This window comes from Strix aluco, chromosome 4 (genome assembly GCF_031877795.1).
Source record: "Strix aluco isolate bStrAlu1 chromosome 4, bStrAlu1.hap1, whole genome shotgun sequence".
Lineage (NCBI taxonomy): Eukaryota > Metazoa > Chordata > Aves > Strigiformes > Strigidae > Strix > Strix aluco.
The window spans coordinates 60,530,427-60,554,164 of NC_133934.1; the positions used below are offsets into that span (position 1 = coordinate 60,530,427).

At 55.7% G+C, this 23,738-nt stretch overlaps 3 protein-coding genes across 6 annotated transcripts; all 3 read left to right on the forward strand.

The window, feature by feature from the left end:
- Positions 1 to 8,589: 8,589 nt before the first annotated feature.
- LOC141922315 (sulfotransferase 1 family member D1-like) lies at positions 8,590 to 10,666 on the forward strand. The gene is made up of 8 exons (XM_074821450.1): positions 8,590 to 8,698; positions 8,992 to 9,217; positions 9,295 to 9,420; positions 9,528 to 9,625; positions 9,721 to 9,847; positions 9,947 to 10,041; positions 10,123 to 10,303; positions 10,428 to 10,666. Exons 2-8 carry the CDS (start codon positions 9,073 to 9,075, stop codon positions 10,538 to 10,540), a joined length of 885 nt encoding a protein of 294 aa, XP_074677551.1. The 5' UTR covers positions 8,590 to 8,698; positions 8,992 to 9,072; the 3' UTR covers positions 10,541 to 10,666.
- A 1,167-nt stretch (positions 10,667 to 11,833) lies between these two features.
- LOC141923016 (sulfotransferase 1B1-like) lies at positions 11,834 to 14,750 on the forward strand. Of its 3 annotated transcripts, none has more exons than XM_074823290.1 (8): positions 11,834 to 11,964; positions 13,049 to 13,197; positions 13,369 to 13,497; positions 13,599 to 13,696; positions 13,877 to 14,003; positions 14,091 to 14,185; positions 14,264 to 14,444; positions 14,518 to 14,750. In XM_074823290.1, the coding sequence occupies exons 2-8, from the start codon at positions 13,050 to 13,052 to the stop codon at positions 14,628 to 14,630; spliced, it is 891 nt and encodes a 296-aa protein (XP_074679391.1). In that variant the 5' UTR covers positions 11,834 to 11,964; position 13,049; the 3' UTR covers positions 14,631 to 14,750. The 3 variants fall into 3 exon arrangements, with proteins under 3 accessions (XP_074679391.1, XP_074679392.1, XP_074679393.1); XM_074823291.1 differs by having other exon boundaries at positions 11,874 to 11,964; positions 13,023 to 13,197; XM_074823292.1 differs by lacking the exon at positions 11,834 to 11,964 and adding an exon at positions 12,281 to 12,384.
- LOC141923017 (sulfotransferase 1B1-like) lies at positions 11,886 to 17,801 on the forward strand. Of its 2 annotated transcripts, none has more exons than XM_074823294.1 (8): positions 11,886 to 11,964; positions 15,779 to 15,953; positions 16,179 to 16,307; positions 16,409 to 16,506; positions 16,687 to 16,813; positions 16,901 to 16,995; positions 17,074 to 17,254; positions 17,328 to 17,801. In XM_074823294.1, exons 2-8 carry the CDS (start codon positions 15,806 to 15,808, stop codon positions 17,438 to 17,440), a joined length of 891 nt encoding a protein of 296 aa, XP_074679395.1. In that variant the 5' UTR covers positions 11,886 to 11,964; positions 15,779 to 15,805; the 3' UTR covers positions 17,441 to 17,801. The 2 variants fall into 2 exon arrangements, with proteins under 2 accessions (XP_074679395.1, XP_074679394.1); XM_074823293.1 differs by lacking the exon at positions 11,886 to 11,964 and adding an exon at positions 15,200 to 15,326 and having other exon boundaries at positions 15,805 to 15,953.
- The last annotated feature ends 5,937 nt before the right edge of the window (positions 17,802 to 23,738 follow it).

Consider the following 23,738-nt stretch of genomic DNA (forward strand, 5'->3'; position numbering starts at 1 on the left):
AGGACGGCCAAAAGTCATTGTGTAAGTGTGTCCTTGCTACAGCAGAGCAGAGGCCATGTGTGGCTCTGGCTGGCAGGAGTAGCTGGAACTGGCTGGAAGTGCAGATCAGGAGCTTGAGTCCTGCACCCTGCCTCTTCATACAGCAGGGAGCAGCTTGAATTCACCTCACCAGCATGTCAGCCCTCCTCCTCAGCCCTTGGCTGCACAAAAGGTATTGGATATGGCCCAGCTCAGAGTGGTATATATTGCAGAGTTAAATTTTTCAGCAAGCAAAGCTGCAGTGGTTAAGCTGTGTTTCTTTCCCTGTCTCTTCCAGTACTGCTTCTTGGTGCTTGAGGTGCCCTTCCTCACCCTGTCTGGGATTGTGATTCTGTCTTTGAAGGTTCCTTCTTGTATCTTCTGTATCCAGCCTGACTCCTTCTGCCTGACTGGGTTACCTGTGTCCCCCTCTTGGGACACAGAGATCATTTGTAATGATTGCAAGACTTTCCTTAGTTAAATTAGGATTTCTGAGACATGATGCATGAGGAGCCATCAGCAGAACGTGTGCAGCACATCCACACTGCTCTGGCTTCTCAGGAGGGGGAATGGCTTTGCTATGGCATTTACTTAGGAGCACATGGTGTGCTCTGCCATATGCAGTGGTGACAAACTGGTCCCTCTGCCCATGCCTGGGGATGTAGTGTATTGGCGAGGTGGAAGGGCACTCAGCAAAAAAATTTTACAGTATTGATGCAGTTTTGCAGAGTTGAATGTCCTTGTAACATTGGTTGTAAGAGAAAATTTATAATGTTGTGTGCCAAAGGTACACTTTAAAGCACCAACTATTTTAACACCGGGAAATCACATAAGCATTTTGAGAGGTTTGCAGTATTTCTTTTTTAGCAGTCACTTCAGTAAAGATCTCAGGAGCTGGAAGTCCTTGTAATATCAGTCATATGCTGTTCCCAAAATTTGAATGAAAGCCATATTACCAACACTTGGCCAGAAGTGTTTTTGCTGATGCTGTTCCAGCTGTAAGTAGTGTGTGTGTAGCTCAGACTTAGGGAAGACAAGGACTGCAGTAATGTCAGTGGGACCTCTGAGCAGATAACTTGTAGAAAAACTCTGGCAGAGGCTGTCTTAAGCTTTCTGCTGCTTGTATTTTTTTTCATGGGAGTGATAGATAGGAGCTGGTTTTGTGGAGGAATAGGAGATGAGAGTTAATTAATTAAATGGTGAGAGGTGGGAAGCCAAAAGAAGGCTTCTGGGGCTCTACCACTAGTATATAAGATAGTTGAGTTGAAAGCCATAAAGGTAAATGCAATTCAAAGGTTAAATGACCCTTCAAAAAGCAAGGTTACACAGCGTTTAAATCACCTGCCAGGGACCAGCCTCTTCTCTGCCCTCCTGTAAATCATCTACCATTAACAGGGGAAACATGAGGCCATGAATACACATAAAAGCACAATCGTTTTGAGAAGAGCTGGCATGAGTTCCTGCTCACATGTGCAGGGGGTGACACCTCGACCACCAACAGGCTCACGGGACACCCCCATCTGGCATCCTAGTCCTGGTCCTCGCCACCAATGCTGCCAGTGGAGGGAAAGGTTCTCCAAGAAAACAATAGACAAACATAGCTAGATAGGCATTTGATATGATTTGCCCCAAAAAATCAAATAGGAGGGTGTAAAATGAAATAGTGGACAAGTTGAATGGTGGTTCTTGTGCTGATTCTCTGGGAGGTGGCTTCTTCAACCTGCTGCACACATCTCTACTGTAAATGTGACAGTAACTTTAAAAATAACCCAAGAAACTCAAAGATGAGAAGAAAAGAGAACACAAGACAAGCTGCTTCAGGGTACAGCCTGATGAGCTAAGAACATTTCCATTGTCACGAAGTACCTTTTCCCATAAAAAACAGATTAGACCAAGTTGTTCAGAAAATGGTGGGACTACATTGCTTTGAATCAAGAGCTTCTCCTTGGAGCCTGTTCTCTGCTCAGCAGCAAGTGGCTGCAGAGGCACCATCAGGAATTATCGTCCCTGGCCAAGAGAATGGGCCATGAGAGTGCAATTGAATTTCCTTTCCCTTGCCAAACTAAGCCCTGCAATACCAAGAAGGTATTTTGCTCAGGTTTTGCTGGATTTCTCCAGTTTCAGCCACTCCAATGCCATTACCTCCCTGTCAGACTTTAGGAAGGGCTTTCTGATTTTTTGCAGAAGCTGAAGCAAAGCAGAATTACCAAACCCATCTCAAATCAGCATGTCTGAAGGTAATTGCTCCCCAAACCTTACTCTCTCTGCACAAGACTTTGTGGGTTAACTGTTACACAGTTACATGAACATGTTAGTTCATAAAATGCACTTTTGGAAGAAAACATTTATGTTAACAGCTGCACTGGCAAGGTTACTACCAAAATATCCTCTTGGGCTTTGGGATTTTTATAGTCTTTGTTGGTTGGTGATTTATTTGTTTTGTTGTTGGTGTGGTTTTTTTTAAATCCTCATCCTGTTCTAAATAGGGGAGTGATTCATTCATCTCTTTCTGTTTAATTTTGCTTCAGCCTACCGTTCTCTGTTTCAGAAGGAAGGAAGACTCCTGGTTTGGTCATAACAGAAGGAAAATGTGACTGTGTAAGCTTGGTCCTCAGAAGACAGACTTGTTTGTATCTTATTTAGCAGAAATAGATTCTGCATATAACACTTGAAGGAACAAAATCAGTGAAGTCACCACAACATGAACTACTTTGAAATTACCTATAGCTGAACTGACTTGCCCTATAGGTCCCTGATTTTGCTGGAGGGGGCAGTGGTTATCTTACAGCAGGCACAAATGGATGGGGATGGCAATAAGGAAAAATAATTTGATACAGCAGTGACTACTGAACACAGTTTGAGGCCACATGGCTCTGCTTTCAAGAAAAAGGTTTCTTCCCTGCTTCAATTAAGTACAAATACTTCTTGATCTAGACATAATGAGAATCATTTTCCTATATCAAAATTACTTGGGGAATTGCCAATGAAAAGGTCAGTGTGGTAAAAAGGGTGAGGGTGTCTGTAGGTTAACATACAGGTCAGCTACCCAACCAAACCCATCCAACTATAAGAAAGGAGTTTTTCTAATCATGACACCTAATTTAGTCTGTTTGCAGGTTTTGAACAACTCTGGGCAACAAGCCTTGGGGCTTTTTTGAAATGCAAACTGCAATATTTATATTTGCTAATTGCACTGGGTGGCTTTGCTAGGGGAAAGCCTGTTCTTGCAAGCAGGAAGCTATTATGAGTAGCACTAGGCACACAAAGCTGCCATTTACATTTTCCAAGTAGTTATTCACTCTTCTAAGCCCACAGTTCTGCACTGATGTAGTTTTGCCACTGAAAGCCACAGGGCAAATGAGAAGCGTTGGACCAGGAGCAGCTCCGAGCCTCTCAGCCCTGGTGAGCCAAAGGGATGTGCTGGTGGGACCTGGGGCTGTCCCAGCTCTTCGGTGGGGACTGCCCTGGGGGCAGAAGTGCACCCTGAGGAGTCTGATTCTGTCCCAAACCTCTCTGATTTCAGAAATGATCTGTTGTTAATGCATTGCTTGGGCATTGCAGAAATGCAAGATAAAACACAAGTTGTGTGTTGATATAAATTCTGTGAGGAGAAGGAAGGACTTCTAGTTCTTGCCTATAACTATAATCTGCTTTTAAATCTACATGCAGTTATTACATTGCATGGACTACTAAGGGGAACAAATTATTTGCATGAAGACAAGGCACCCAGAAGGCAGGGATCTGAGTCTGTGTCATCCCCCAGAGGACTTGGGGAAAAAAAGGGACTATTGGGAAAGAGAAAATGTGGTGAGAGGCAGGTAATGGGGTGGAGGGGGCTGTGTTAGATGGCAGGGGTGAGGCAGAAGCTGTTCTGGAGGAACAGAGAGCTGGATACCAGTTTTCTCTTGCAAATAAAGTATGCTACACACCCGTTGATCTCCCAGCTCTGTTAGCCCATGTGTGACACCCCTCCTTTTCCTGGGCTTGGTGCTCAAAGCACAGCCCTGCTTGCTGTTAGGTTTGACTCCATTGCCCAGGAAGCATAATGATGCCATGGGATTTTAGCCAAGTTTTGGAAAAATGGGTATGAAAGCAGGTCTGCTCCCATTTCTGTTTGAAGTACTTGGGAAGATGAAAACATCACACCTCTTCACGCAGTGCTGGGTGTCCCCCATGTGTGTCCCCATGTCATCGGCAGCCCCCTGTGGGGGACGGCCCCAGGGGCCCTCCCTTCTCCCAGGCACACACTTGTTCCCGCGCCTTCCCCATCCTCACCCAGCCCCTTACACCTACCTCTGTCACCCCGCGGCCGCAGGAGTGTCTTCCCAGGCACCCACCTGGCCTCCTACCTGATGGAGTTGCTCTCCCCATCTGTTTTTTCACAAGGAAGCCCCAGCAAGGGGCAGAGCCTGGCCTGGAGCTGCCCAAGAAGCCATCCTTGTGCCAGCCCCATGCCACAGTCCTGGGGTTCCAAGGCCCAAAGCCTGGGGCTTTGGTATTGGTGTCACACCTTACTGGGCCCCTCCAGCTTTCTGCCCACTCCTGTGCCTGTGGGTTCCCCCCTTTTTTCCAGCCGTGCTCTCTGCTAGTGTCAGGGGCGCTGCAGGATTTCCAGCCCATCCCCGGGAAATGTCCCAGCTGACGCCTTCAGCTTGTGCTTCAGCATCCTGGGGCCGATTTCAGGGCGATGGGTCTCCATGGGCCTGGCCCAGTGGGTGGTTAGTGCTGGGAAAGGTGCTCAAAAAGGTTCAGGGGGGAGTGACGCTGGAGGTGGGGAGGGTTTGGGCTGTGGGTCCCATGCCTGGAGCACCCAGGGAGCCAAGATCGTAGTTCCTCTCTGATCTGTCTCCTCACCAATGCAACCAACATGGACATTGTTCCTGCAGCTCTGGCATGAGACCCCTGTGCCCAGCATGGCCCATAGCGCATCCTGCTGCAGGGGAAGGAGAGGGTCTGGGCGATGCCCCACCATGCCCTGGCAGTGGGGTGCAGGTGGGGGGTGCCCAGGGAGATGGGAGGACTGGAGGACATGGGCTGCAGTCATGCTCGCCTACAGCAGAAGCCATCCTGGGTGAGGTGAGGCAAGGCCGGGCAGGAATAGGATGAGGGCGACAGGCAGGAGCAGCTCAGGGGCTGGGGAGAAGTGAGGTGGGGACTGGGATGGGGACACATGTGTGGAACCTTGCCAGAGGTTGGGGGTCTGGTTCCACTGGTTCCTGAAGCTTGGAAGGCCAGCATGCACTGGGGCAAACTCAATGTCTGAGATAGTCTCGGGGGGAAGGCACTTTTCACACCATTTTTGTGTGTCCAACTATTTATTCAAGGTGTGTACAACAGCTGGAATAATCATTAACTCATTAGTCCATATTTAACCAGTGTACAATTATGACACTTCATATGCAAGTTATGACAGTGATCAATCTACAACCCTGTCAAAAGCCAAGGCCATTTGAACAAGCACAAGCTGTAATTAACTGAAGCAGAAATGAACTGAAACTGGAGCCACAGACCCACCGGAGATGGAACTGAACTGAAGCTGCAAATAAGCTGGAGCCAAAATGAAGCTATAGAAGATGAAACCCAACTGGAGCCTAAAACATGCTGGAAGTAAGAACAAACTGGAGCTGTCCATGAGCTGGACCTGAAACAAACTGGGGGCAGAAACAAATGACCTGAAGCTGCAAATGAGCTGGAGCCGTCCATGAGCTTGACCTGAAATGAACTGAAGCTGAAATTAGCCAGAGCCATCCACAAGCTGGAGCCATAAACGATCTGGAGTTATCCACAAATTGAAGCAGAAAAAAAATAGGGGCAGAAACAAAAAAAAAAAATGGGGGCAGAAGCAACCAACCTGAAGCTGCAACCAAGCTGGAGCTGCAAAGTCCCTGCAGTGTCTCCGGGTGGGCACAGGCAGGGCTGTCCCCAGCCAGGAGCAGGGCCACATGCAGGGCAGGCAGCAGCATCATCCTCGGTGCAGGCAGCCCAGCTTCTTCCTGGAGGTGTGGGTCTCTCTGGCACGGGCGGCTCCCAGTGTAGCTGGGGATCCTTTTTCTGTCTGTCCTGGCACAGGGAGAGATGTGGGGCAGTCAGAGCTCCCTGCAGCACGGCACGACCCAAAGAGCCCCCGGAGCTGCTCCCCTGCAAACCCTGCTGCCTCCCGGGCACGGGCAGCTCTTCCCAGCCCCTCAGCAGCGCTTTCAGCAGCGGCTCCCTGGGGCTGCGCACCTACAATGGGAGGGGAAGGAGAAACAGTGATGGGACACCAGAAAACTCCCATTTCTCCCCGGGAGAGTGGGCAAGAGCCAGGATCTGGCTGAAACCCACCCACCCCGTGCAGCACCAGCAGTGGCACTGACTGATGACCAGCAGCCCTGGGCTGGATGGGTCTGGCACCACACCAATGCCAGTGGGATCCAGGCTGGGCTCCAATAGCACCCACCAGCTCTGAGAGATGCACACTGACACCCACAGTGATCCACCAGCGCTGCCCCTCTGGCACTGGGATGCCTTCTCCCTCCAAGGGCCCCATGGGGAGTCCTGCTAGGGGACAGCACCTGCCCTCTCTGTCCCTCTGCCACGTCGCTGGCAGGACGAGGGGCAAAGCCAAAATATCCCGAGCACAAAACCACCCCCTGAGCTCCAGGCAGGCCCGGCTCCCTCGCACCCACTCAGTCCCAGCACCCCTGGGCTATGGCAGCCCCCAGCACCCTGCTCCCATGGCCGGGGACATGAGCCTCGACCCCTACCCACCCCTCCGTCGCCAGGGATCCCCCGAAGGGACCCAGCCCCTCCTGTGGCACTGGAGATCCCCCAGACCCTTGCCAAGGTGCTGGAATGAGCCTTCCCCACACTTCGGCACAGCCACGCAGCCTCGGCTGTGCCACCAGCACATCCCAAGGGATCGGCAGCACCGGGACAGCCGTCGCTCCCTGTGCCCGGCCAGGCAGCTTCACCATGTCACCGTCGGGGCTCCAGGAGCCAGTGCGGATCCCTGGAGTGGCCTCTGCTCCCACCGCGGCAGGTTTTGAGCTGAAAAAGAAGGATTTCAGTAAAAGTAGGGCTTCATGCAGGGCCCAGGGCTGCCCCAAGGCCCGGCCATGGCAGCATGTGACACTGCTGGCTCCGGCCCTCGGGCATCGCCTGCCAGGGTGACACCCGGCAGGGCTGAAGGGCTGAACCCCGGTGGAAACCAGTTTGCCCCAGCAGCAGCTCCCACACTCACCAGTTCAAGCTCTCCCTGGCTCGGGCAGAGCCACCCCTGGGCTGGGAGGGTTTGTCCTGCCGGGAGCTGCTCTGGAAAAGAGCTGGGGAGAAGAAACCAGCTGGGAGGAGGGAGCCCGGTGGCAGGAGGGGTCACAGCTGCCCTGGGAGACCCCCAGCCCCGCCGGGTCCCCTCCTCCCCCGGGGGACGCGGGTGGGAGCCAGGGGCGGGAGCCGCTGGCGTGACCGAGCAGAGGCTGATCCCGCGGTGGGAATCGGGAGCTGCCGGGGACCCCCAGCACCACCGGCCGAGCTGCAGCTGCTGCCCCCGAGAGGGGACCCCAGGGGGTCGGTGCCGAAACCCGCCGCGAAAGTCACCGGGCCCCAGCCGGGCCCCCGCGGGGTCCCGCACCGGGGTGGGGGGGGCAGAGGAGAACGAACCGGCTGCCGCGGCGGGCCGGCCCCGGCGGGGACGCGGAGCAGGAGCCCAGCGCAGGCAGCGCAGCGGCGGCAGCTCCCGCGGCCGGGAAACCCGGCGGGCAGCGGCCCCGCGGGTCCGGGGAGAGGCCCCGGCCGAGAGCGGGGCCCGGCCCCGGGGGGGCGGGGGTAGCACCGCGCTGCCCGCGGCGGGGGCCGGGACCCGCACCCACAGCCCGGCCACTACCTGCGGGCAGGGCACGGACCGAACTCCGGGCAGCACCGAGCGGGCAGCGGCCGGTGCCGCCGCTCCCGCGCCAGCGACGGGGGCGAAGGGAGGAAACGGCCCCGCTTTGCCCCGTGTCCCCCGTTCCCCTCGCCCGGCCCCGGCGGAGCCCCGGGGAGACGGGACACCCGGGCCCGGCGCGGTCGCAGCCGGGGCCCGGCACAGCGGCCCCCTCGCCCCGGCCCCGGCCCGAAGCACGCCCGAGGGCGCCGGTGTCCGCTCCGCCCCGGCGGGGAGACGCGGCGGCGGCCCCGGGAGCAGCCGCGGCAGGGCAGAGACCCGGCAGGGCCCCGCCGGCCAGAGACCCGGGAGTCGGGACCCCGCTGTCCCCGGCCCCGCGGCGGCGGCGCCCCCTGGCGGCCTCGGGGGAACGGGCCCACAGCCTCCGGTACTGGCACGGTCTCGGCGCCCGGACGCGACCCCCCGGGCCCCTTCAGCCGCACCCCCCCGCCGCGCCATGGCGCTCCCTGCCAGGCCGCCTGCCCGCGGGCCAGCCTGTAACGCGGCTCCATCCTCCCGTCCCTTGCCGGTGACTGACGGGGATTGGGGGTCAGGCGGCCTCAGAGGCTCCCGCTGCTCCCCCCCGATGCCTCCCAGGGGGATACCCACCTCAACCCCCCCCCCCACGCCTCAGCTGTTGGCCCTTTAAACCTGCTTCCCACCCTCCGTGCCCCTTGGCCCTTCGTTAACCATTACTGCCTGGGGAGGGGCAGGAGGGCGGAGGTGCCGAGGCTCCCCGGGCCAGCCCCGCTGCCGACCAGTGACCGCAGGACTCCGGTAGGTACGGCCGGCAGCGGGGATGGGGGACCCCGGGTGGCAGAGCTGTCCCCGTGGCTCTGGAACCCCGTGGCACCCATGAAAGGGGCTGGAGCAGGGGGGGAGCAAGGCCGGACAGGAGAAGGGGTGATGCTGGGCTCTGTTCCTGGCTCCTCGTAGCTTGGGCTTAGCCCATGGCTGGCACCAAATGTGTCGGGGAACAGGGCATCCCCCGTCGGCACCGGCAACACCTCCGCCACGCGTGATCCAGGGTGGACTTCGCCTGACAGGGCGCTGTCCTGGACACAATCCAGCCACAGGATCCAGCCAGTCCCAAGACCACAGCAGCTGCCAGCAGGGAGGACAGTCAGCGCCGCAGGGACCCACCATCAGCCATGGGGAGGGAAGACGTGATCAGGGAGGAGCTGGGCAGCCTCCACGGCATCCCCCTCTACAAGTGCTTCGTCGAGGGCTGGCCGCAGGTGGAGGCTTTCCAAGCCCGTCCAGATGACCTGCTCATTGCCACCTACCCCAAATCGGGTGAGTGGCCCTGGGGAAGGGGTGCAGGGGGGGGACGGGTTGATGCCGGCCCTTGCAACACTGCCCCTATGCTGCAGGCACAACATGGCTGAGCGAGATCCTGGACATGATCTACCACGATGGCGATGTGGAGAAGTGCCGACGGGATGCCATCTTCAACCGGGTGCCCTTCCTGGAAATGAAGGTCCCCGAGATGCTAAGCGGTGAGCCCCCCAGCCCAGCTGCCCCCCTGGGTTGGGTGGGGAGGGAGCTGAGCTGGGGTGGGGGTGAGGGTGCTGGGACTCACACTGCTAAGCCCCCTGTCCTGCAGGTGTTGAGCTGCTGGAGAAAACCCCGTCCCCACGGCTGGTGAAGACCCATCTCCCGATCCAGCTCCTCCCGACCTCCTTCTGGGACAAGAACTGCAAGGTAACGCTGTGGGTGCCCCACGCCTCTCTCCCCATCTGGTGGCAGGGAGGGGGAACCACTCTGCACCCCCCAACTACATCCTCGGCTGTCCCCAGGTCATCTACATGGCCCGCAACCCCAAGGATGTTGTCATCTCCTACTACTACTTCTACCAGATGGCCAAGATACACCCTGACCCTGGCACACTGAATGAGTTCCTGGAGACCTTCATGGCTGGCAAAGGTGGGGGCTGAGCCCCAGGGTGCCCACCCCAAAAAGCTGGTGTGGGGCACATCCCTTGCTGCCCCACTTTTTGGCTAACCCCTTGACCACATCCTGCAGTGGCCTATGGGTCCTGGTATGAGCATGTGAGGGGCTGGTGGGAGAAGAAGCAGGAGAAGCAGCTCCTTTACCTCTTCTATGAGGACATGAAAAAGGTGAGGATGGGATGGAGGGGAGGGCAGCCCGGTTGCCCCCCCAGCCTTTTTGGCAGCCACCTCATGTCAGCCACCCTATAGGACCCGCAGCAGGAGGTGCAGAAGATCCTGAGGTTCCTGGGCAAGGAGGTGGCGGAGGGGACAGTGGCGAGGATCCTCCACCACACCTCCTTCCAGGAGATGAGGAAGAACCCTGCCGCCAACTACGAGACCATGCCCACTGCCTTCATGGACCACAGCCTCTCCCCCTTCCTCCGGAAAGGTGGGGTTTGGCCAGCAGCGGAGGGCTTGGGAGGGGTGTCCCTGGGCTGTATTGCAGCCCCCATCTGTGGCTGCAAATATTTCAGAGGTGTCAGGATTTTCCCCACTTGCTTTCTTGCCCCCAGGGATCTCCGGGGACTGGAAGAACCACTTCACTGTGGCCCAGAACGAGCGTTTCGACCGGCACTACCGGGAGCACATGGAGGGCTCCGACCTCCACTTCCAGATGGAGGTGTGAGGGGCTCATCCCTCTTCTTGGGGGGTGCTCTGCTGCTCCCCGCTCTTCCAGTGGGGAGGGTGGATCTGGACAAAGCATCCTTGTGCTGATTCACTTTTCGCCCTGTAATAAATTTGGATAACCGGAGGGTGAGCCATTGTCTGTGGGGAAAGGTGTGGGGGGGTTAATCCCCCAAATCCTGGGCAGTGGCTGGGTGCAGCCCCATGCTCAGAGGGCAAGAGGGTGAGCACGTGTGGTGGATTTCTAGCCAGTGGTTGTCAGGCATCACTGGGGGCAGGCATCCTCCCAAAAACCACCACTGGCCCTGACACCTTGGGCCACCCCATCCCCATCCCACCAAGGTGTTGGGAGGGAGCAAAGATTGGTGAAGAGTGGAAAAACCCCAAAGCGCTGGTGAACCCGCTGCCCCTGCTGCAGCGCTCGCGTGCACAGGAGCTTTCACGCCTCTGGGTTGTGGCAAGTTTCTTGACAAAGTGGGTGGTGGCGGGGCTTTCCCTGGCTCCCCAGCCCAGCCAGAGCTTGTCAGCCTGTGGTTTGCAGAGCAAAGGCGAAAGGAAACACCTCCCTGCCTGTGCTCGGCAACATTGCTGTCCTTGCTGGATGGGGAACTCACCCTACAACCTCTGACCTGGCTGCACTGAGCCTGTGCTTGGGGATGGCTGGAGCAAAACCAGTCCCTGTCTCACTGGGGGCAAGGGTTTGCTTTGGAACCTCAGATCCCCCAGTTACGCCCTGTTTCCAGCCTGTTCTTGAGTTTCCAACACTGCAGCTTTTTGGCAAATCAGCCTCATGGGGTTGTTTCATCCCCAAAGAGATGCAACTTGGATCTGACTCCTAAAGAGCAGTAGCGCTATAAGGGGAGCTCTCCCACAGGAATAAATCCTTTTCATGCATTTATATAAATGCTGATGGAGATCTCTGCACTTCCCCAGCTCCTGGCTTTGCCTGCAGGGTTTGCCTGTAACACACAGCCAATTTTTCTGGTGTATGGACAGACGGAGGGGCAGGGAGGGCATGTCCCTGCCTGTGAAACACCCAAACACCTGATGGTGTGTCCTGCCTCAACAGGAACTTGGCCCTGGAGACAAATAAGGGATGTTTTTCTCAAGGTTGCAAACAGGCGAGCTGCTCCCCTTGCCTGGCTGCCATCTCTCCTGCCCTCCCAGCTCCCTCCCAGCTCGCGTTTGCCTATGAGAAGCAGGTAAGGAGGAGCATTTCGCTGCCGTGGGCACCTTTCAACCCTTTTACCGGAAACATGATATCAGCTGCACTCGTGCTTTGCAACCCTGCAAACTTTGGACCTGTATTTGAGTGCTTTGTGGGAGGGAGTGACCAAAGCCTGACGCCCACATCCCACTAGCGATCCCTGCGCCAGTGCAAGCAGCTGGGGACGTCCACGGGGGTCACCCCTGCATCAGGACGAGGTGATGTTCAAACCCCCTGGAACGTGGGTTGGGATTTCCTCTCTGTGTTTGCCTCTGCGGGTGGAGGGGAAAGCTGTGATTTCCACCCCCCCCCTCCATCTGTGTGTTTACCGGGTGGGTGCTGAGCACAGCACAGCTCATCACAGGCATCTGGGGACCATTCCCAGGTTGGGGGGCTGTGTCCCCATCCCTGCTCGCCCCTTCCCTACACTCCTCCTTTGCAGCACCGGGACCAGGTCACACCACGTCTCTTCCCTAATGATGTCCCCCAGCCTCCTGCAGCCCCAGCAGCTCCCCCATGCCTCCATCTTCCTTGTGGGGAAGATAAAATAATAACCTGTCCCCCGCCAAGCTGCGGGTGAAGCTTTGTCTCCTCCCTGCCAGAGTGCCTGATGAAGAGGCTGGGAGATCCTGGCCAAGGTCAGGGGGCTCTGCCTGTTTTGGGGTATCCTGGCCTTGCAAGTGGAGGGCCTGTGTGGGGGGGTGTGGAGGGCTCACAGGGGCTCGTTGTCCCCAGAAACCCCTGGAAGACAGAGGTGAGCCACAAAGCCGCACTCCAAAAATCACAGTGTGGGTGTTTCACAGCTGGCATCTCCAGCATTTCCATCCTGGCCAGCGGGTGGAAAGGTTTTCTGGGGAGAGTCCTGCAAGCACCTCTCCCCATTCCTGCTTCCTTCAAACCCTCAGGTAGACCCCCCATGCATGCCTTCCCCATGCCCCCATGCAACAGAGAACCAGGGAAAAAAAAGCTGGAGTGGAGCAGGGGGCAGAAAGCAGCTGAAACCCCAGGCAGAAGAGCCCCTGTGAGCTTTTACACCCCAGGAACAGTGCTGCCAGCTTGGGCTGATCTGAGCACCCCCCAGGGCTGGCCATGCCCCTGCACACTCTCTGCACCACCACTGGCCCCCAAAATCCCTGCAGGAGGCAGGTGCCACCTCCTAGGATGCCAGCAAGCAGGGGACAGTTTTCTTCCCGTGGCTAGGATGGTTGGGCTCAGCAGAGATTTTGGGGATCCCAGGGGATGAGGTGGCCACATAATGCTCCCTGCTGCCAACCAGCCCCCAGGCATCCCCGTGCCCAGCAGGATGGACAATCCGGACACCTACCTGCGGCAACCCTGGCGCATGGTGCACGGCATCCCCATGGTCAACGCCTTTGCCCACGACTGGGAGCGGATCGACACCTTCCAGAGCCGCCCCGAGGACATTGTGGTGGTCACCTTCCCCAAGTCTGGTGAGTGTCCCCGGGCACCAGACAAGGGCTGTGCTTGGGAAGGGGAATATGAGCCTGCAGCCCTTGGGGGGATGCCAAAAGGCAATGCCAGTGGATGGTGCCCCTCTGCTGCCTGAGATTGGGGTTCTGGTGGGAATGGTGCCAGCCAGACGCCCGACCTCTCCTCACCAGGCACCACCTGGGTCAGCGAGATCGTGGACGTGATCCTGCAAGGCGGTGACCCCGAGAAGTGCAAGCAGGACATTATCACCAAGAGGGTGCCCATGCTGGAGTTCTCTGCCCACGGGGAGATGCCAGCAGGTAGCAGGGTGTGGGGGCTTGGCGATGGGCACCCCACTGGGGGCTGACCCCAGGGGAAATCTGCCGAGGGCCCACTGGGGACATGCTTTGGGGTGCCCCAGGGACGGACCTGCTGGCCACCATGCCCTCACCCCGTGTGGTGAAGACCCACCTGCCTGCACATATCCTGCCCAAATCCTTCTGGGAAAACCGCTGCAAGGTAACGCCCTCTGATCTCTGACCCGGGGGGCAGAGCAGTCCCCCTCCTACCTCAGGGCAGGACTCCCCCCCCCACTGCTCCTTCTAGCATCCTAAGTGCTGTCAGGAGCCCTAGGGGCTGGAGCACCCACCCTGTTGGGGGTCCTGGGGCTGCTCCTCGTACCCCATGGCCCCTCTGCAGATGGTCTATGTGGGGCGCAACGCCAAGGACGTGGCCGTCTCCTTCTACCACTTTGACCTGATGAACAAGTTCCAGCAGCACCCTGGGACGTGGGCCCAGTACCTGGAGGAGTTCATGGCTGGCAGAGGTGGGGCAGGGCACCCCTGGGGGGGGTCACCCCATATCCCTTCTCCAGCCCCTCCACTGACACCTCCTGGCCGCTTTCTCCACGCAGTGGCATATGGCTCCTGGTACGACCATGTCAAGGTCTACTGGGAGCGGAGGAAGAATCACCCCATCCTCTACCTCTTCTATGAGGACTTGAAGGAGGTGAGGGACTGGGATGGATGGTGGTGTGGGGTCTAGGGGGGGTGGTAGGAGGGGTGAGCATTGGCCTGTGTCCCACAGGACCTTCGCCGGGAGGTTGCCAAGGTGGCCCAGTTCCTGGGGCGGGAGCTGCCGGAGGCGGCACTGGATGCCATCACGCGACACACCTCCTTTGAGGCCATGCGGGACAACCCCACCACCAACTACAGCATGGTGCCCTCCCATTTCATGGACCAGGGAATTTCCCCCTTCATGCGCAAAGGTGAGTGGCCCTGGGGGGCTCCCAGTGCACGATCCCTCATGATCCCTGCTGACCCCATCTCACCCGGTCCCAGGCATTGCCGGAGACTGGAAGAACCACTTCACTGTGGCCCAGAACGAGCGCTTCGACCAGGACTACGCGCAGAAGATGTCGGGCACCGACCTGAGCTTCCGCACCCAGATCTGAGACAGCACCACCTGACACCCCCCAGACCCAAGCTGTGCTGATGGCCCTGCCGCCATGCCCAGGGCTCCTTCCCCTCTTCTGGGACTGCTGGAGAGAAATAAAATGTCCTCTGTCCCCCCAGTGGGATGCTCACTGCCTTGTGCCTGTGCTGACCCCAACCCAGCCTTCCCTGTGGGGCCACTGGCCTCTCCTCCGGTTGGGGACAAGCTGGTGCCCCCCCACATCCCCTCTGTGCCCCCCCACATCCCCTCTGCCGCCGTGGCGGGGGAATTGCTGGCAGCAACTCATGGGATCACAGAGGATTTAGGCAAAACCGTGTGTGGGGAAGGTGCCGGCTGGGTGCGGGCAGCAAGAGGTGGCCTCCCTGTCCCCACGTGCGAGGACACGAGCGGGGACCTGTGGGTGGGGAGCGGGGACGGTGGGACTAGAGATATCCACTGTGACTCTGCCCGGAGATCAGCGGCCTCCGGCTGCTCCCCGCCCTTGCTCCTCCTCCCGGCAGCGGCCGCGCCGGCGGACACTCTGCCCGCCCTGCCTCTTCCCTTCTCCCCATCAGACCGCCGCGGGGCCCCGCGTCTCCCTGTCCTCTGCCGTCACCCTCCCGGTGTCACCCTTCTGGCATCACCTTCCTGGTGTCACCGTCCCGGTGTCACCCTCCCGGCGTCACCCTCCCGAAGCAGAGCGGCACGGGGTTAGGTGAGCCGGGTGACCTGGGGCACCTTGTGGGTGCTCTGCCCATGCTCAGCCACGCAGAGCTGCATCTTTCAGGGTCCAGGGTGATGGGTTTGGGGACTTTGGGATGCACCCAGGACCCCTAAACCTCCCACTGGGCTGGGGATGGCTGCAGTAAGCCCAGGGACGCGGTTCCCTGCTCCCCTGGGGTGCTGCGGTGGGGCGAGAGGTGCCTGGCCTGGGTGACCCCGGCAACCCACGGATACCCCCAGCCCTCACAGGTGTATAGGGTGGGCTCCTGCCACTGCAGATGGGACCCCACCTGGGGGTAGGTGCAGCAGCAGGGCTGCGTGACCTCCAGTCACTGTGCAGGTGGCATCACTGCCACTCCCTGGGCAGGTATGGCACCAGCTGCCTGCTCTGCCCTGGCCAGCAGCTGCCCTGGGTGGGGTAGGGGCCCCCCTCGCTGGCCAGAGCCCCCAGGCATCCCTGTGCCCAGCAGGATGGACAATCCGGACACCTACCTGCGGCAACCCTGGCGCATGGTGCACGGCATCCCCATGGTCAATGCCTTTGCCCACGACTGGGAGCGAGTCGACACCTTCCAGAGCCGCCCTGAGGACATTGTGGTGGTCACCTTCCCCAAATCTGGTGAGTGTCCCTGAGCACACCAGATGTGGTAGTGCTGGGTGGGTGAGTGTGTTGTACAGCTGGGATCCTCTGCCTGGAGGGATGCAGCACATTAGGGTCTGTCAGGGCAGCGCCGTGCTGAACTTCCCTTCACCTCCACGGTGCCCAGTCGAGGTCTGGGGGGTTGTCGGTGCTAGGACCCCCAATGCTGCCCTGGCTGATCCCTTGGTGGGTTGTTTTCCCCAGGCACCACCTGGGTCAGCGAGATCGTGGACATGATCCTGCAAGGCGGTGACCCCGAGAAGTGCAAGAGGGACATTATCACCAAGAGGGTGCCCATGCTGGAGTTCTCTGCCCACGGGGAGATGCCAGCAGGTAGCAGGGTGTGGGGGCTTGGCGATGGGCACCCCACTGGGGGCTGACCCCAGGGGAAATCTGCCGAGGGCCCACTGGGGACATGCTTTGGGGTGCCCCAGGGACGGACCTGCTGGCCACCATGCCCTCACCCCGTGTGGTGAAGACCCACCTGCCTGCACATATCCTGCCCAAATCCTTCTGGGAAAACCGCTGCAAGGTAACGCCCTCTGATCTCTGACCCGGGGGGCAGAGCAGTCCCCCTCCTACCTCAGGGCAGGACTCCCCCCCCCACTGCTCCTTCTAGCATCCTAAGTGCTGTCAGGAGCCCTAGGGGCTGGAGCACCCACCCTGTTGGGGGTCCTGGGGCTGCTCCTCGTACCCCATGGCCCCTCTGCAGATGGTCTATGTGGGGCGCAACGCCAAGGACGTGGCCGTCTCCTTCTACCACTTTGACCTGATGAACAAGTTCCAGCAGCACCCTGGGACGTGGGCCCAGTACCTGGAGGAGTTCATGGCTGGCAGAGGTGGGGCAGGGCACCCCTGGGGGGGGTCACCCCATATCCCTTCTCCAGCCCCTCCACTGACACCTCCTGGCCGCCTTCTCCACGCAGTGGCATATGGCTCCTGGTACGACCATGTCAAGGTCTACTGGGAGCGGAGGAAGGATCACCCCATCCTCTACCTCTTCTATGAGGACTTGAAGGAGGTGAGGGACTGGGATGGATGGTGGTGTGGGGTCTAGGGGGGGTGGTAGGAGGGGTGAGCATTGGCCTGTGTCCCACAGGACCTTCGCCGGGAGGTTGCCAAGGTGGCCCAGTTCCTGGGGCGGGAGCTGCCGGAGGCGGCACTGGATGCCATCACGCGACACACCTCCTTTGAGGCCATGCGGGACAACCCCACCACCAACTACAGCATGGTGCCCTCCCATTTCATGGACCAGGGAGTTTCCCCCTTCATGCGCAAAGGTGAGTGGGCCCGGGGGGCTCCTGGCACATCGTCCCTCGTGGTCCCCGCTGACCCCATCTCACCCGGTCCCAGGCATTGCCGGAGACTGGAAGAACCACTTCACTGTGGCCCAGAACGAGCGCTTCGACCAGGACTACGCGCAGAAGATGTCGGGCACCGACCTGAGCTTCCGCACCCAGATATGAGACAGTGCTGTCGCATGCCCCCCCAACCCAATCCCACCAATCCTACTCCCTGGCAGCATCTCCAGCACTGCCCCAGCCTGCCTGTGTCTGACTTGCCTTCCCTTGCCTAAGGGACTTTTGCAAATTAAAGAGGTTTTTTTCTGCATCTTCCTCCCAAATTTGCACCCATGTGAAAGCTTCTGCATTGCTACAAAGAGCTGCAGAACCTCATCCCACCTTGTATTGCCCCAGCCCCATGATGTCTGCCCAGGACATGCATAGGATATGCCTGTGTGGCTTTATTTGGAGAAATTTAAAAAGCCAGTATACAGTACAGAGTTGTTTCCAGCACGTGACAAATAAAAGTTTTTAGCACCTTCCACATGCACATCTTTACCATGGTCACGGCTCACATGGGGTCCCACAACCACCACCTCCTACCTCAGAACCTCCCTTGCTGATGGCACACTTTGGGTGGGGATGAGACACAGTACAGTGATGGCCATGTGCCTCCCTCACTGCTGGGGCCATGTGGAAGAGATGAGGTGAGCGGTATGAGGATGAAAACAGTTCAAGAGTGGCCAGGAGATGGACACAGCCTGGGGAGCATGAGTCCAGTCCTTCCACCCACGAGCAATGAAACTGGAGGCAAAAGGAGGATTTTGCCACTCGCTTTTGTGCTGTTCCAGGGACCTGAAAGCTGTTATGCTGTGCCAGTGTCCCCGCAACCACATCACCCATCAGGTATGGCAGGTCCCAGGGGGTCAGAGGAAAGGGTCCCCTTGGCTGCTCCTCCTCTCACCGTGGCCAGGAAAACCACAGCTAAAGGGCTGCAGCACCATGGCACGGGATGCAGCTAGGTAACTGGAACAGCACTGCTAAAAGCTGGTGCTTTTAAAATAGCTGGTTTTATGTCACAATCATTTAAGAAAATGAAACTGCAAGTTGGATGGTTGTTGGGTCCCGGTTCCTCAGATGCTGTCCTCTCCTGCCCATGTCCATCATCCTCTCTCCTGTTTGCTACACGTGCAAGACAAACTCGTCTGCAACCTGGAGGAAATATTCATTGCTTGTAGGCACAGAGCACCTCTGAAGATGTGATTTCTTTCTCAGGATCGGGTGAAATAGGCCAAGAAGTTAAAAAAAATGACTGAGGACCTGGGGGACAGGCAAGATGACAGGGATGCAGCCAGGCAGAACCCAGTGGTGAAACAGGAGCTATTGGATGTGAAACAGCTCCGCTGTGCTCCAGGGATGAGACTGACAGTCAGGTGGGACCTGTCTGGAAATATAGACAGAAAACTGAGTTAAATCTCACCATTCAGCAAAATCCTTGGAGTTTGGACATTAGGTACCACAAACCCAACAAAAGTGGGGGTCGTGGGCCTCGCAGCAGAGATGGGTCTTACCTACCTGGATGTGCGGGGAGAAAACGAAGAGAAAAAGAGAAGATACAGAACCATGATCCCCCTTGGAAGAAATGTTATTTTAAGTCATAATAAAATAATTGCAAATGGTTTCTGGTTCTCTCTCAGATTCTGGGAGCTTCTCTGGCCTTCCAATCACCCCTGCTTTTCTCCTTAGATGTTTCTATTTGTGTGGAAGCACACAGATCTGTTGTTTGTTTCCCCAAAGCACCTCTGGTCTGTTAGATGACTCTCTAATGACACCTCTTTCCTCTTTGTAATTCAGGTAGCAGCTCCTGTTATAGGGAGAAATGTACAGGGGCACCAAGCACACTTCAAGAAGTGCTTTCCTCTCAATAAGACCCAGCTTTTTTCTATCTCTTTTCTATCTTTTGTCCCTGGGCTCAAAGTGCAATCCTAACAGCACCTGCCCTCACTGCTGTAGATACGGTGCTTGTTAGCAGCTGAAGAGTTGCAATGTAACCAGCTAGGGGAGGCTAAAATGCTGTGTCCCAGAAGTTTTTGTATAGGCCCAAACTGCTAAGACCCCGGCAAAGAAACAAGTATTTGGTTATGAGGTCAGAGGGATTGCAGAAGTAACTTTGCCCTTAAATGCGCCATCTAGCAAATCAAGGCAGGATGAGTGCAAACTCCTTCATAAATACCCTTGTAAAACCAGGACTTTGAATCCCTTGATATGGATGCAAGTGCCTCTCTTCCTGCTGCTTGCTGATGCCGAGGTGCACACGTGGCGGGTGAAAGCCCTGGCAGGGACGGAGGAGCCTTCCTCCTCCCGGCCGTGCAGACGCCTGGGAGCAGAGTCATGGGCTGCAGAAAGGCTTTCCTGCTGGCTTAGAGGCAGGACTCAGGGGAAGTCCTTGAGGCTCACAGTAAGAGTGGATGAGGGTGCTCTCACATCTCGTGCAGAGGCTGATGACACCCAAAGCAGAGAATGTTTCTCCCTCTCACTTCTCCAGCCTCGAAACACCCCAGGTGCAGGATACAGCAGCCCCAGCCAAAATCCCACCTATCCCTCCAGTGCAAACAGAGGAGAAAACACAAACCTATCCTGGTGAAATAACCCCAGTGATGAAATGGCATCCCTCACAGTTACGAGGTGAAGCACAAGTCCAAACCTGCAGACCTGATTTCCTGGGAGCAGAGGGGGTGCCTCTCCTTACCTCCCAGACAGACGTGCAGAAACACTCCTCCACACTCCAATCAGCAGAAGCTGCGGTGCTCCCCTCTGCATCCCAGACCAAACTGTGATGGATCAGCTCCAAACCTGCCATATCAGAGGCAAAGCACTCTCTGCCTTTCCTGCATGGTGAAACACAAAAACAGTCGTGGTCACAGGCAGTGCTGGCAAGGAGACTGTATCCGAGGACACGTGCCGAAGCCAAGGTGCGGACTTCCCACATGGATATACCCCTGAGGAATAAGTGGCAGGTGTACTGCTTGTGTACCAAGGCCCAGGTACAAACCTTGTGCTAGCAGCTTCCAGTGTCAAACAGCAAAACCTCACTCCTGAGAAACACAGATGTGGCTTAGGAACTTGAGCAGGCTACATCCAAGTAAAAAAAAAGTAATTTCTGGTAAAGTTCCCCTGGCCAGAGGTGAGCTTTGCTCTGCTTCCAAATTTCTTTTTTAGACTGAAAAGCCAGTAAGAAGCTACAGTACAGCAGCAGAGTTATGTACAACTGGTGGATTCAGCCAAAATTTAGCAGGGATTTCAATTTAGTTTTCATTCCCCTGCAGAACTATGAACACACAAATGCATTATAGCATGTGAATACATTATATGTGGCTGAACGCAATGGCTGGTGGCCAGCCGTTCAGGGGAACCTCTGCTCCGTGATAGCCTGGTCTTTGCCCAACTCCTCCCTGGCCCAGCAGAAAACTCATCCACTGAAATAAATCATTGTCAAGCTGACCTGGCACAGGGAAAGGCTTCGCATAGGAGCGTGAGCAACAAACACACATGAGAGGGTGGGAGGGAGAGAGCAACTGCCCCTTTCTGGGCTGGTGAGCCATTAGGTGAGTCCCATCATGTCTATACCCTCAGTAATTGCAGATTTGACCAGCTCCATAGCACTCAGCTTTCCCTTGGGGGTCAGACCAATGCTCGCAAGACTGGGGTGTGCCATAACTGCAGGCAGCTTTGTCAAGTCTCCGCTGCTGCACCTCACTGCAGAGCTGGTGAGGACAGGGTACAGCACCTCTTCTCCCCCCAAAATGCACAATTCCTAGCAGGGACACAACACTTGGCCTGGACCTTCTCTCATTTCTTTTTTTTTTTTTTTTTTTTCCTGTCTTTGCAAAGTGGAAATGGCTCCAGTGCTAGCCACCCTGGTTTCTATATGTGCTAGACACCCCAGTTCTATAGGTTTACATGCCAAGGTGCCCCATAAGCATTGCAACAGCAGTGAAGAGAGTTCATAAAATCTTAAACTGAATCAATAAAAACCAACTGTTTTAACTATAAACCTAGCCTGTGGTATTTTTGTCCTACAGCTGCAAGGTAGAGGTATAAAGACATAATTTAGCTGAGAAAGGTGGTTATGGTAAGGCTATTTTAGCTCATTAACTTTTGCTGGAGTTTCCCTATTACCCCTGGGGATTACATGGGAGTAGGCGTTTTACCAAGCACTTGCACATGTGCCTGTGCAAAATTGCTCAATCCACTCACTTCTCTCTGTACCCAGGGATGAGCCAACCTTGCTATTTTCCCCATCCAGCCTTCCTCTTTCCCCCCCTCCCCCCCAAATGTTAGTCAAGACTTTTAAGTCTGCTTTCAGTCCAGAAGGTGCTTTACTGCAGTAAGTGAAAGGAAAGCCACAGTCATTTGGTGCTCTCAGGGCAAAAGCTTCCCTTTACTACCCTGGCACTGAATTTTTGAGGTGCTGCTTGGCGTCAAGGTTTGCTAGAAATAAAGGTGCCATGTACACCATAACCCCCATAGAGCAAAATGGTGAAGAGATCCGTATGTGGAAAACACTAGTTAGTATTGCCTAACTTTTGCATAACTCTCCTTCACCTCAGAAAGCCTGTCATTATTTTACAAGGCTTGGAGGGTGTGTCAGTGTCTTCAGCACTTCTACTTAGTAATGCTAGATGTGTGAAACACAGACACGTAACACCATCTACTTTCTTCAGCCCCACTTTTCTCTCATTTGCTGGATTTTGTCCTTTAATCCTCTCAAAATGCTTATCTTCTCTGCATTAAGAGTAATCCAAGTATCACCTTTAAAAGCTGGCCATGGAAACAGACAAATTTAACCATCTGGTTCCTTAGTAATAGCTCTCATTTGCTACAGAGGAACTAGCTACTGAGGGGTTAGAAATGAAACCCAAGTTCCCATCTGCCCTAGCCCACATGAACATGGCCTTTCAGTAGTTGCTGAAAAAGCTTTAAGTTTCTTAGAGAACTTTACCAAATAAGCTAAATTAGCCTGAAAACAAAGGTCTATGGAGTTCATAGTGAAAGTCCTGGCTGTAAGGCCAAATTACTGTTGAAACACACTGGCATAATTGCCCTGAATTCTGAGGGTTTGGAAAAAGTCAGGACATTATGGACAATATTTAAAAACCATGAAGGTGCATCTTTAGATTCCTGTATTTTCAAGTCATTAAAAACTTGCCTAGATCTCCAGAATCAAGAGCCACACACCCAGCACAGGTAACAATAACAACTTTTGAAAAACTTTGCCAACAAACCACAAGTTTTCTCTTTGTTCCTGTAGACAGTTTATAAACAAGTCTATTACTTAACAAACAATTTTGTTTTGCCAGCTGGGACCCTAAAGGGAGTGAAAGTCTTTTTAGCAGTCAGACACCATATTTCTGACCTACAGGATGCAAAGTCCTTCTGAGAATCTGGCTCTGTAATAACATTAAAATATACCCTAGCATGGGGAAGACCATCTCGACTATTAAATTACTGGAGCATAACAAAGCAATGAATAATCCCAGAATACATGCCTTGTTGTGATCATCCCATATTGTATTACTTCCTCCTTTTAAAAAGCCCAGTTCAGAGGGTAATTTATTTAAGCTCCTTCTGTCCAATACCCAACCTCACCAGAGCAGCCCAGGCACAGAGGAGCTGAGCAGCACGAAACAGAAGCAAACCAGTGTAGCAGTTTGCACCTTGCAACTCAGAGCACAATGCTTACATACCTTGGAAGGCTCCACTAGGTAAGATCTTTTTGCTGCATGGCATTTGTTCTCCAAATTGTATTGGATTGAGTGTATCATTATGTGCATGGGTTTTAGCTGTCATTTTGGCTCCTGGTGGTCAAGAGCTCCTTCTAGGACATAGCACCTTACATGCAAGTGGCAATTTTCCAAGTGAGAGCCACCCTAGAAGATGTAGGTTTTGCTTTGAGAAGGACCTTTAGAGGCTAGCAGGGCCCTGGACCCATGTTCAGACACCTGACCTGAGCCCACAACATGACCAGGTGACACACCCCAGACAGTAGCAATGAGCTCCCTGTGTTAAGAGTTGTCTGGGAGCAGTTGGAAACCAACCGTCACATATCAGAACAAACTACGTGTTATTATTGGCATTATCAACACCCAAATGAAGGATTTTCTGTCTTCTCGCAGCATGGGAACCATCAGCACTTCTAACATCTCACCCTGAAAAAAAGATGCCCCTTCCAAGTCAGCCATGGCCTGGCTTAAATGTACCCTGTGGCCTCTCCTTCCTCAGCCTGCCTCTGGCATCGCTTGTTCATGCGAGCATTGCAAGCAATTTGTTTGAGTATCAGAGCTGGCATCCAGGGGACTGGCTCACTTGCAGTTTCTTCCTCTGTAAAGATGGACCAACTTGAATGAATGGTGAAACGTGGAGAGGCAGCAGCTCTCTGCAGGGGCTGGGGCATGACTGCCAGTAATTCATATACCAGGAG

Coding starts and splice junctions, on each gene's coding strand:
- LOC141923017 (XM_074823294.1), top strand. CDS start 15,806: ATGGACAATCCGGACACCTACCTGCGGCAACCCTGGCGCATGGTGCAC. Junction 16,507..16,686: donor TCTGGGAAAACCGCTGCAAG/GTAACGCCCTCT, acceptor GCCCCTCTGCAG/ATGGTCTATGTGGGGCGCAA. Junction 16,996..17,073: donor TCTATGAGGACTTGAAGGAG/GTGAGGGACTGG, acceptor TGTGTCCCACAG/GACCTTCGCCGGGAGGTTGC.
- LOC141922315 (XM_074821450.1), top strand. CDS start 9,073: ATGGGGAGGGAAGACGTGATCAGGGAGGAGCTGGGCAGCCTCCACGGC. Junction 9,218..9,294: donor TGCCACCTACCCCAAATCGG/GTGAGTGGCCCT, acceptor CCTATGCTGCAG/GCACAACATGGCTGAGCGAG. Junction 9,626..9,720: donor TCTGGGACAAGAACTGCAAG/GTAACGCTGTGG, acceptor GGCTGTCCCCAG/GTCATCTACATGGCCCGCAA.
- LOC141923016 (XM_074823290.1), top strand. CDS start 13,050: ATGGACAATCCGGACACCTACCTGCGGCAACCCTGGCGCATGGTGCAC. Junction 13,498..13,598: donor CCACGGGGAGATGCCAGCAG/GTAGCAGGGTGT, acceptor GGGGTGCCCCAG/GGACGGACCTGCTGGCCACC. Junction 14,004..14,090: donor GGAGTTCATGGCTGGCAGAG/GTGGGGCAGGGC, acceptor TTCTCCACGCAG/TGGCATATGGCTCCTGGTAC.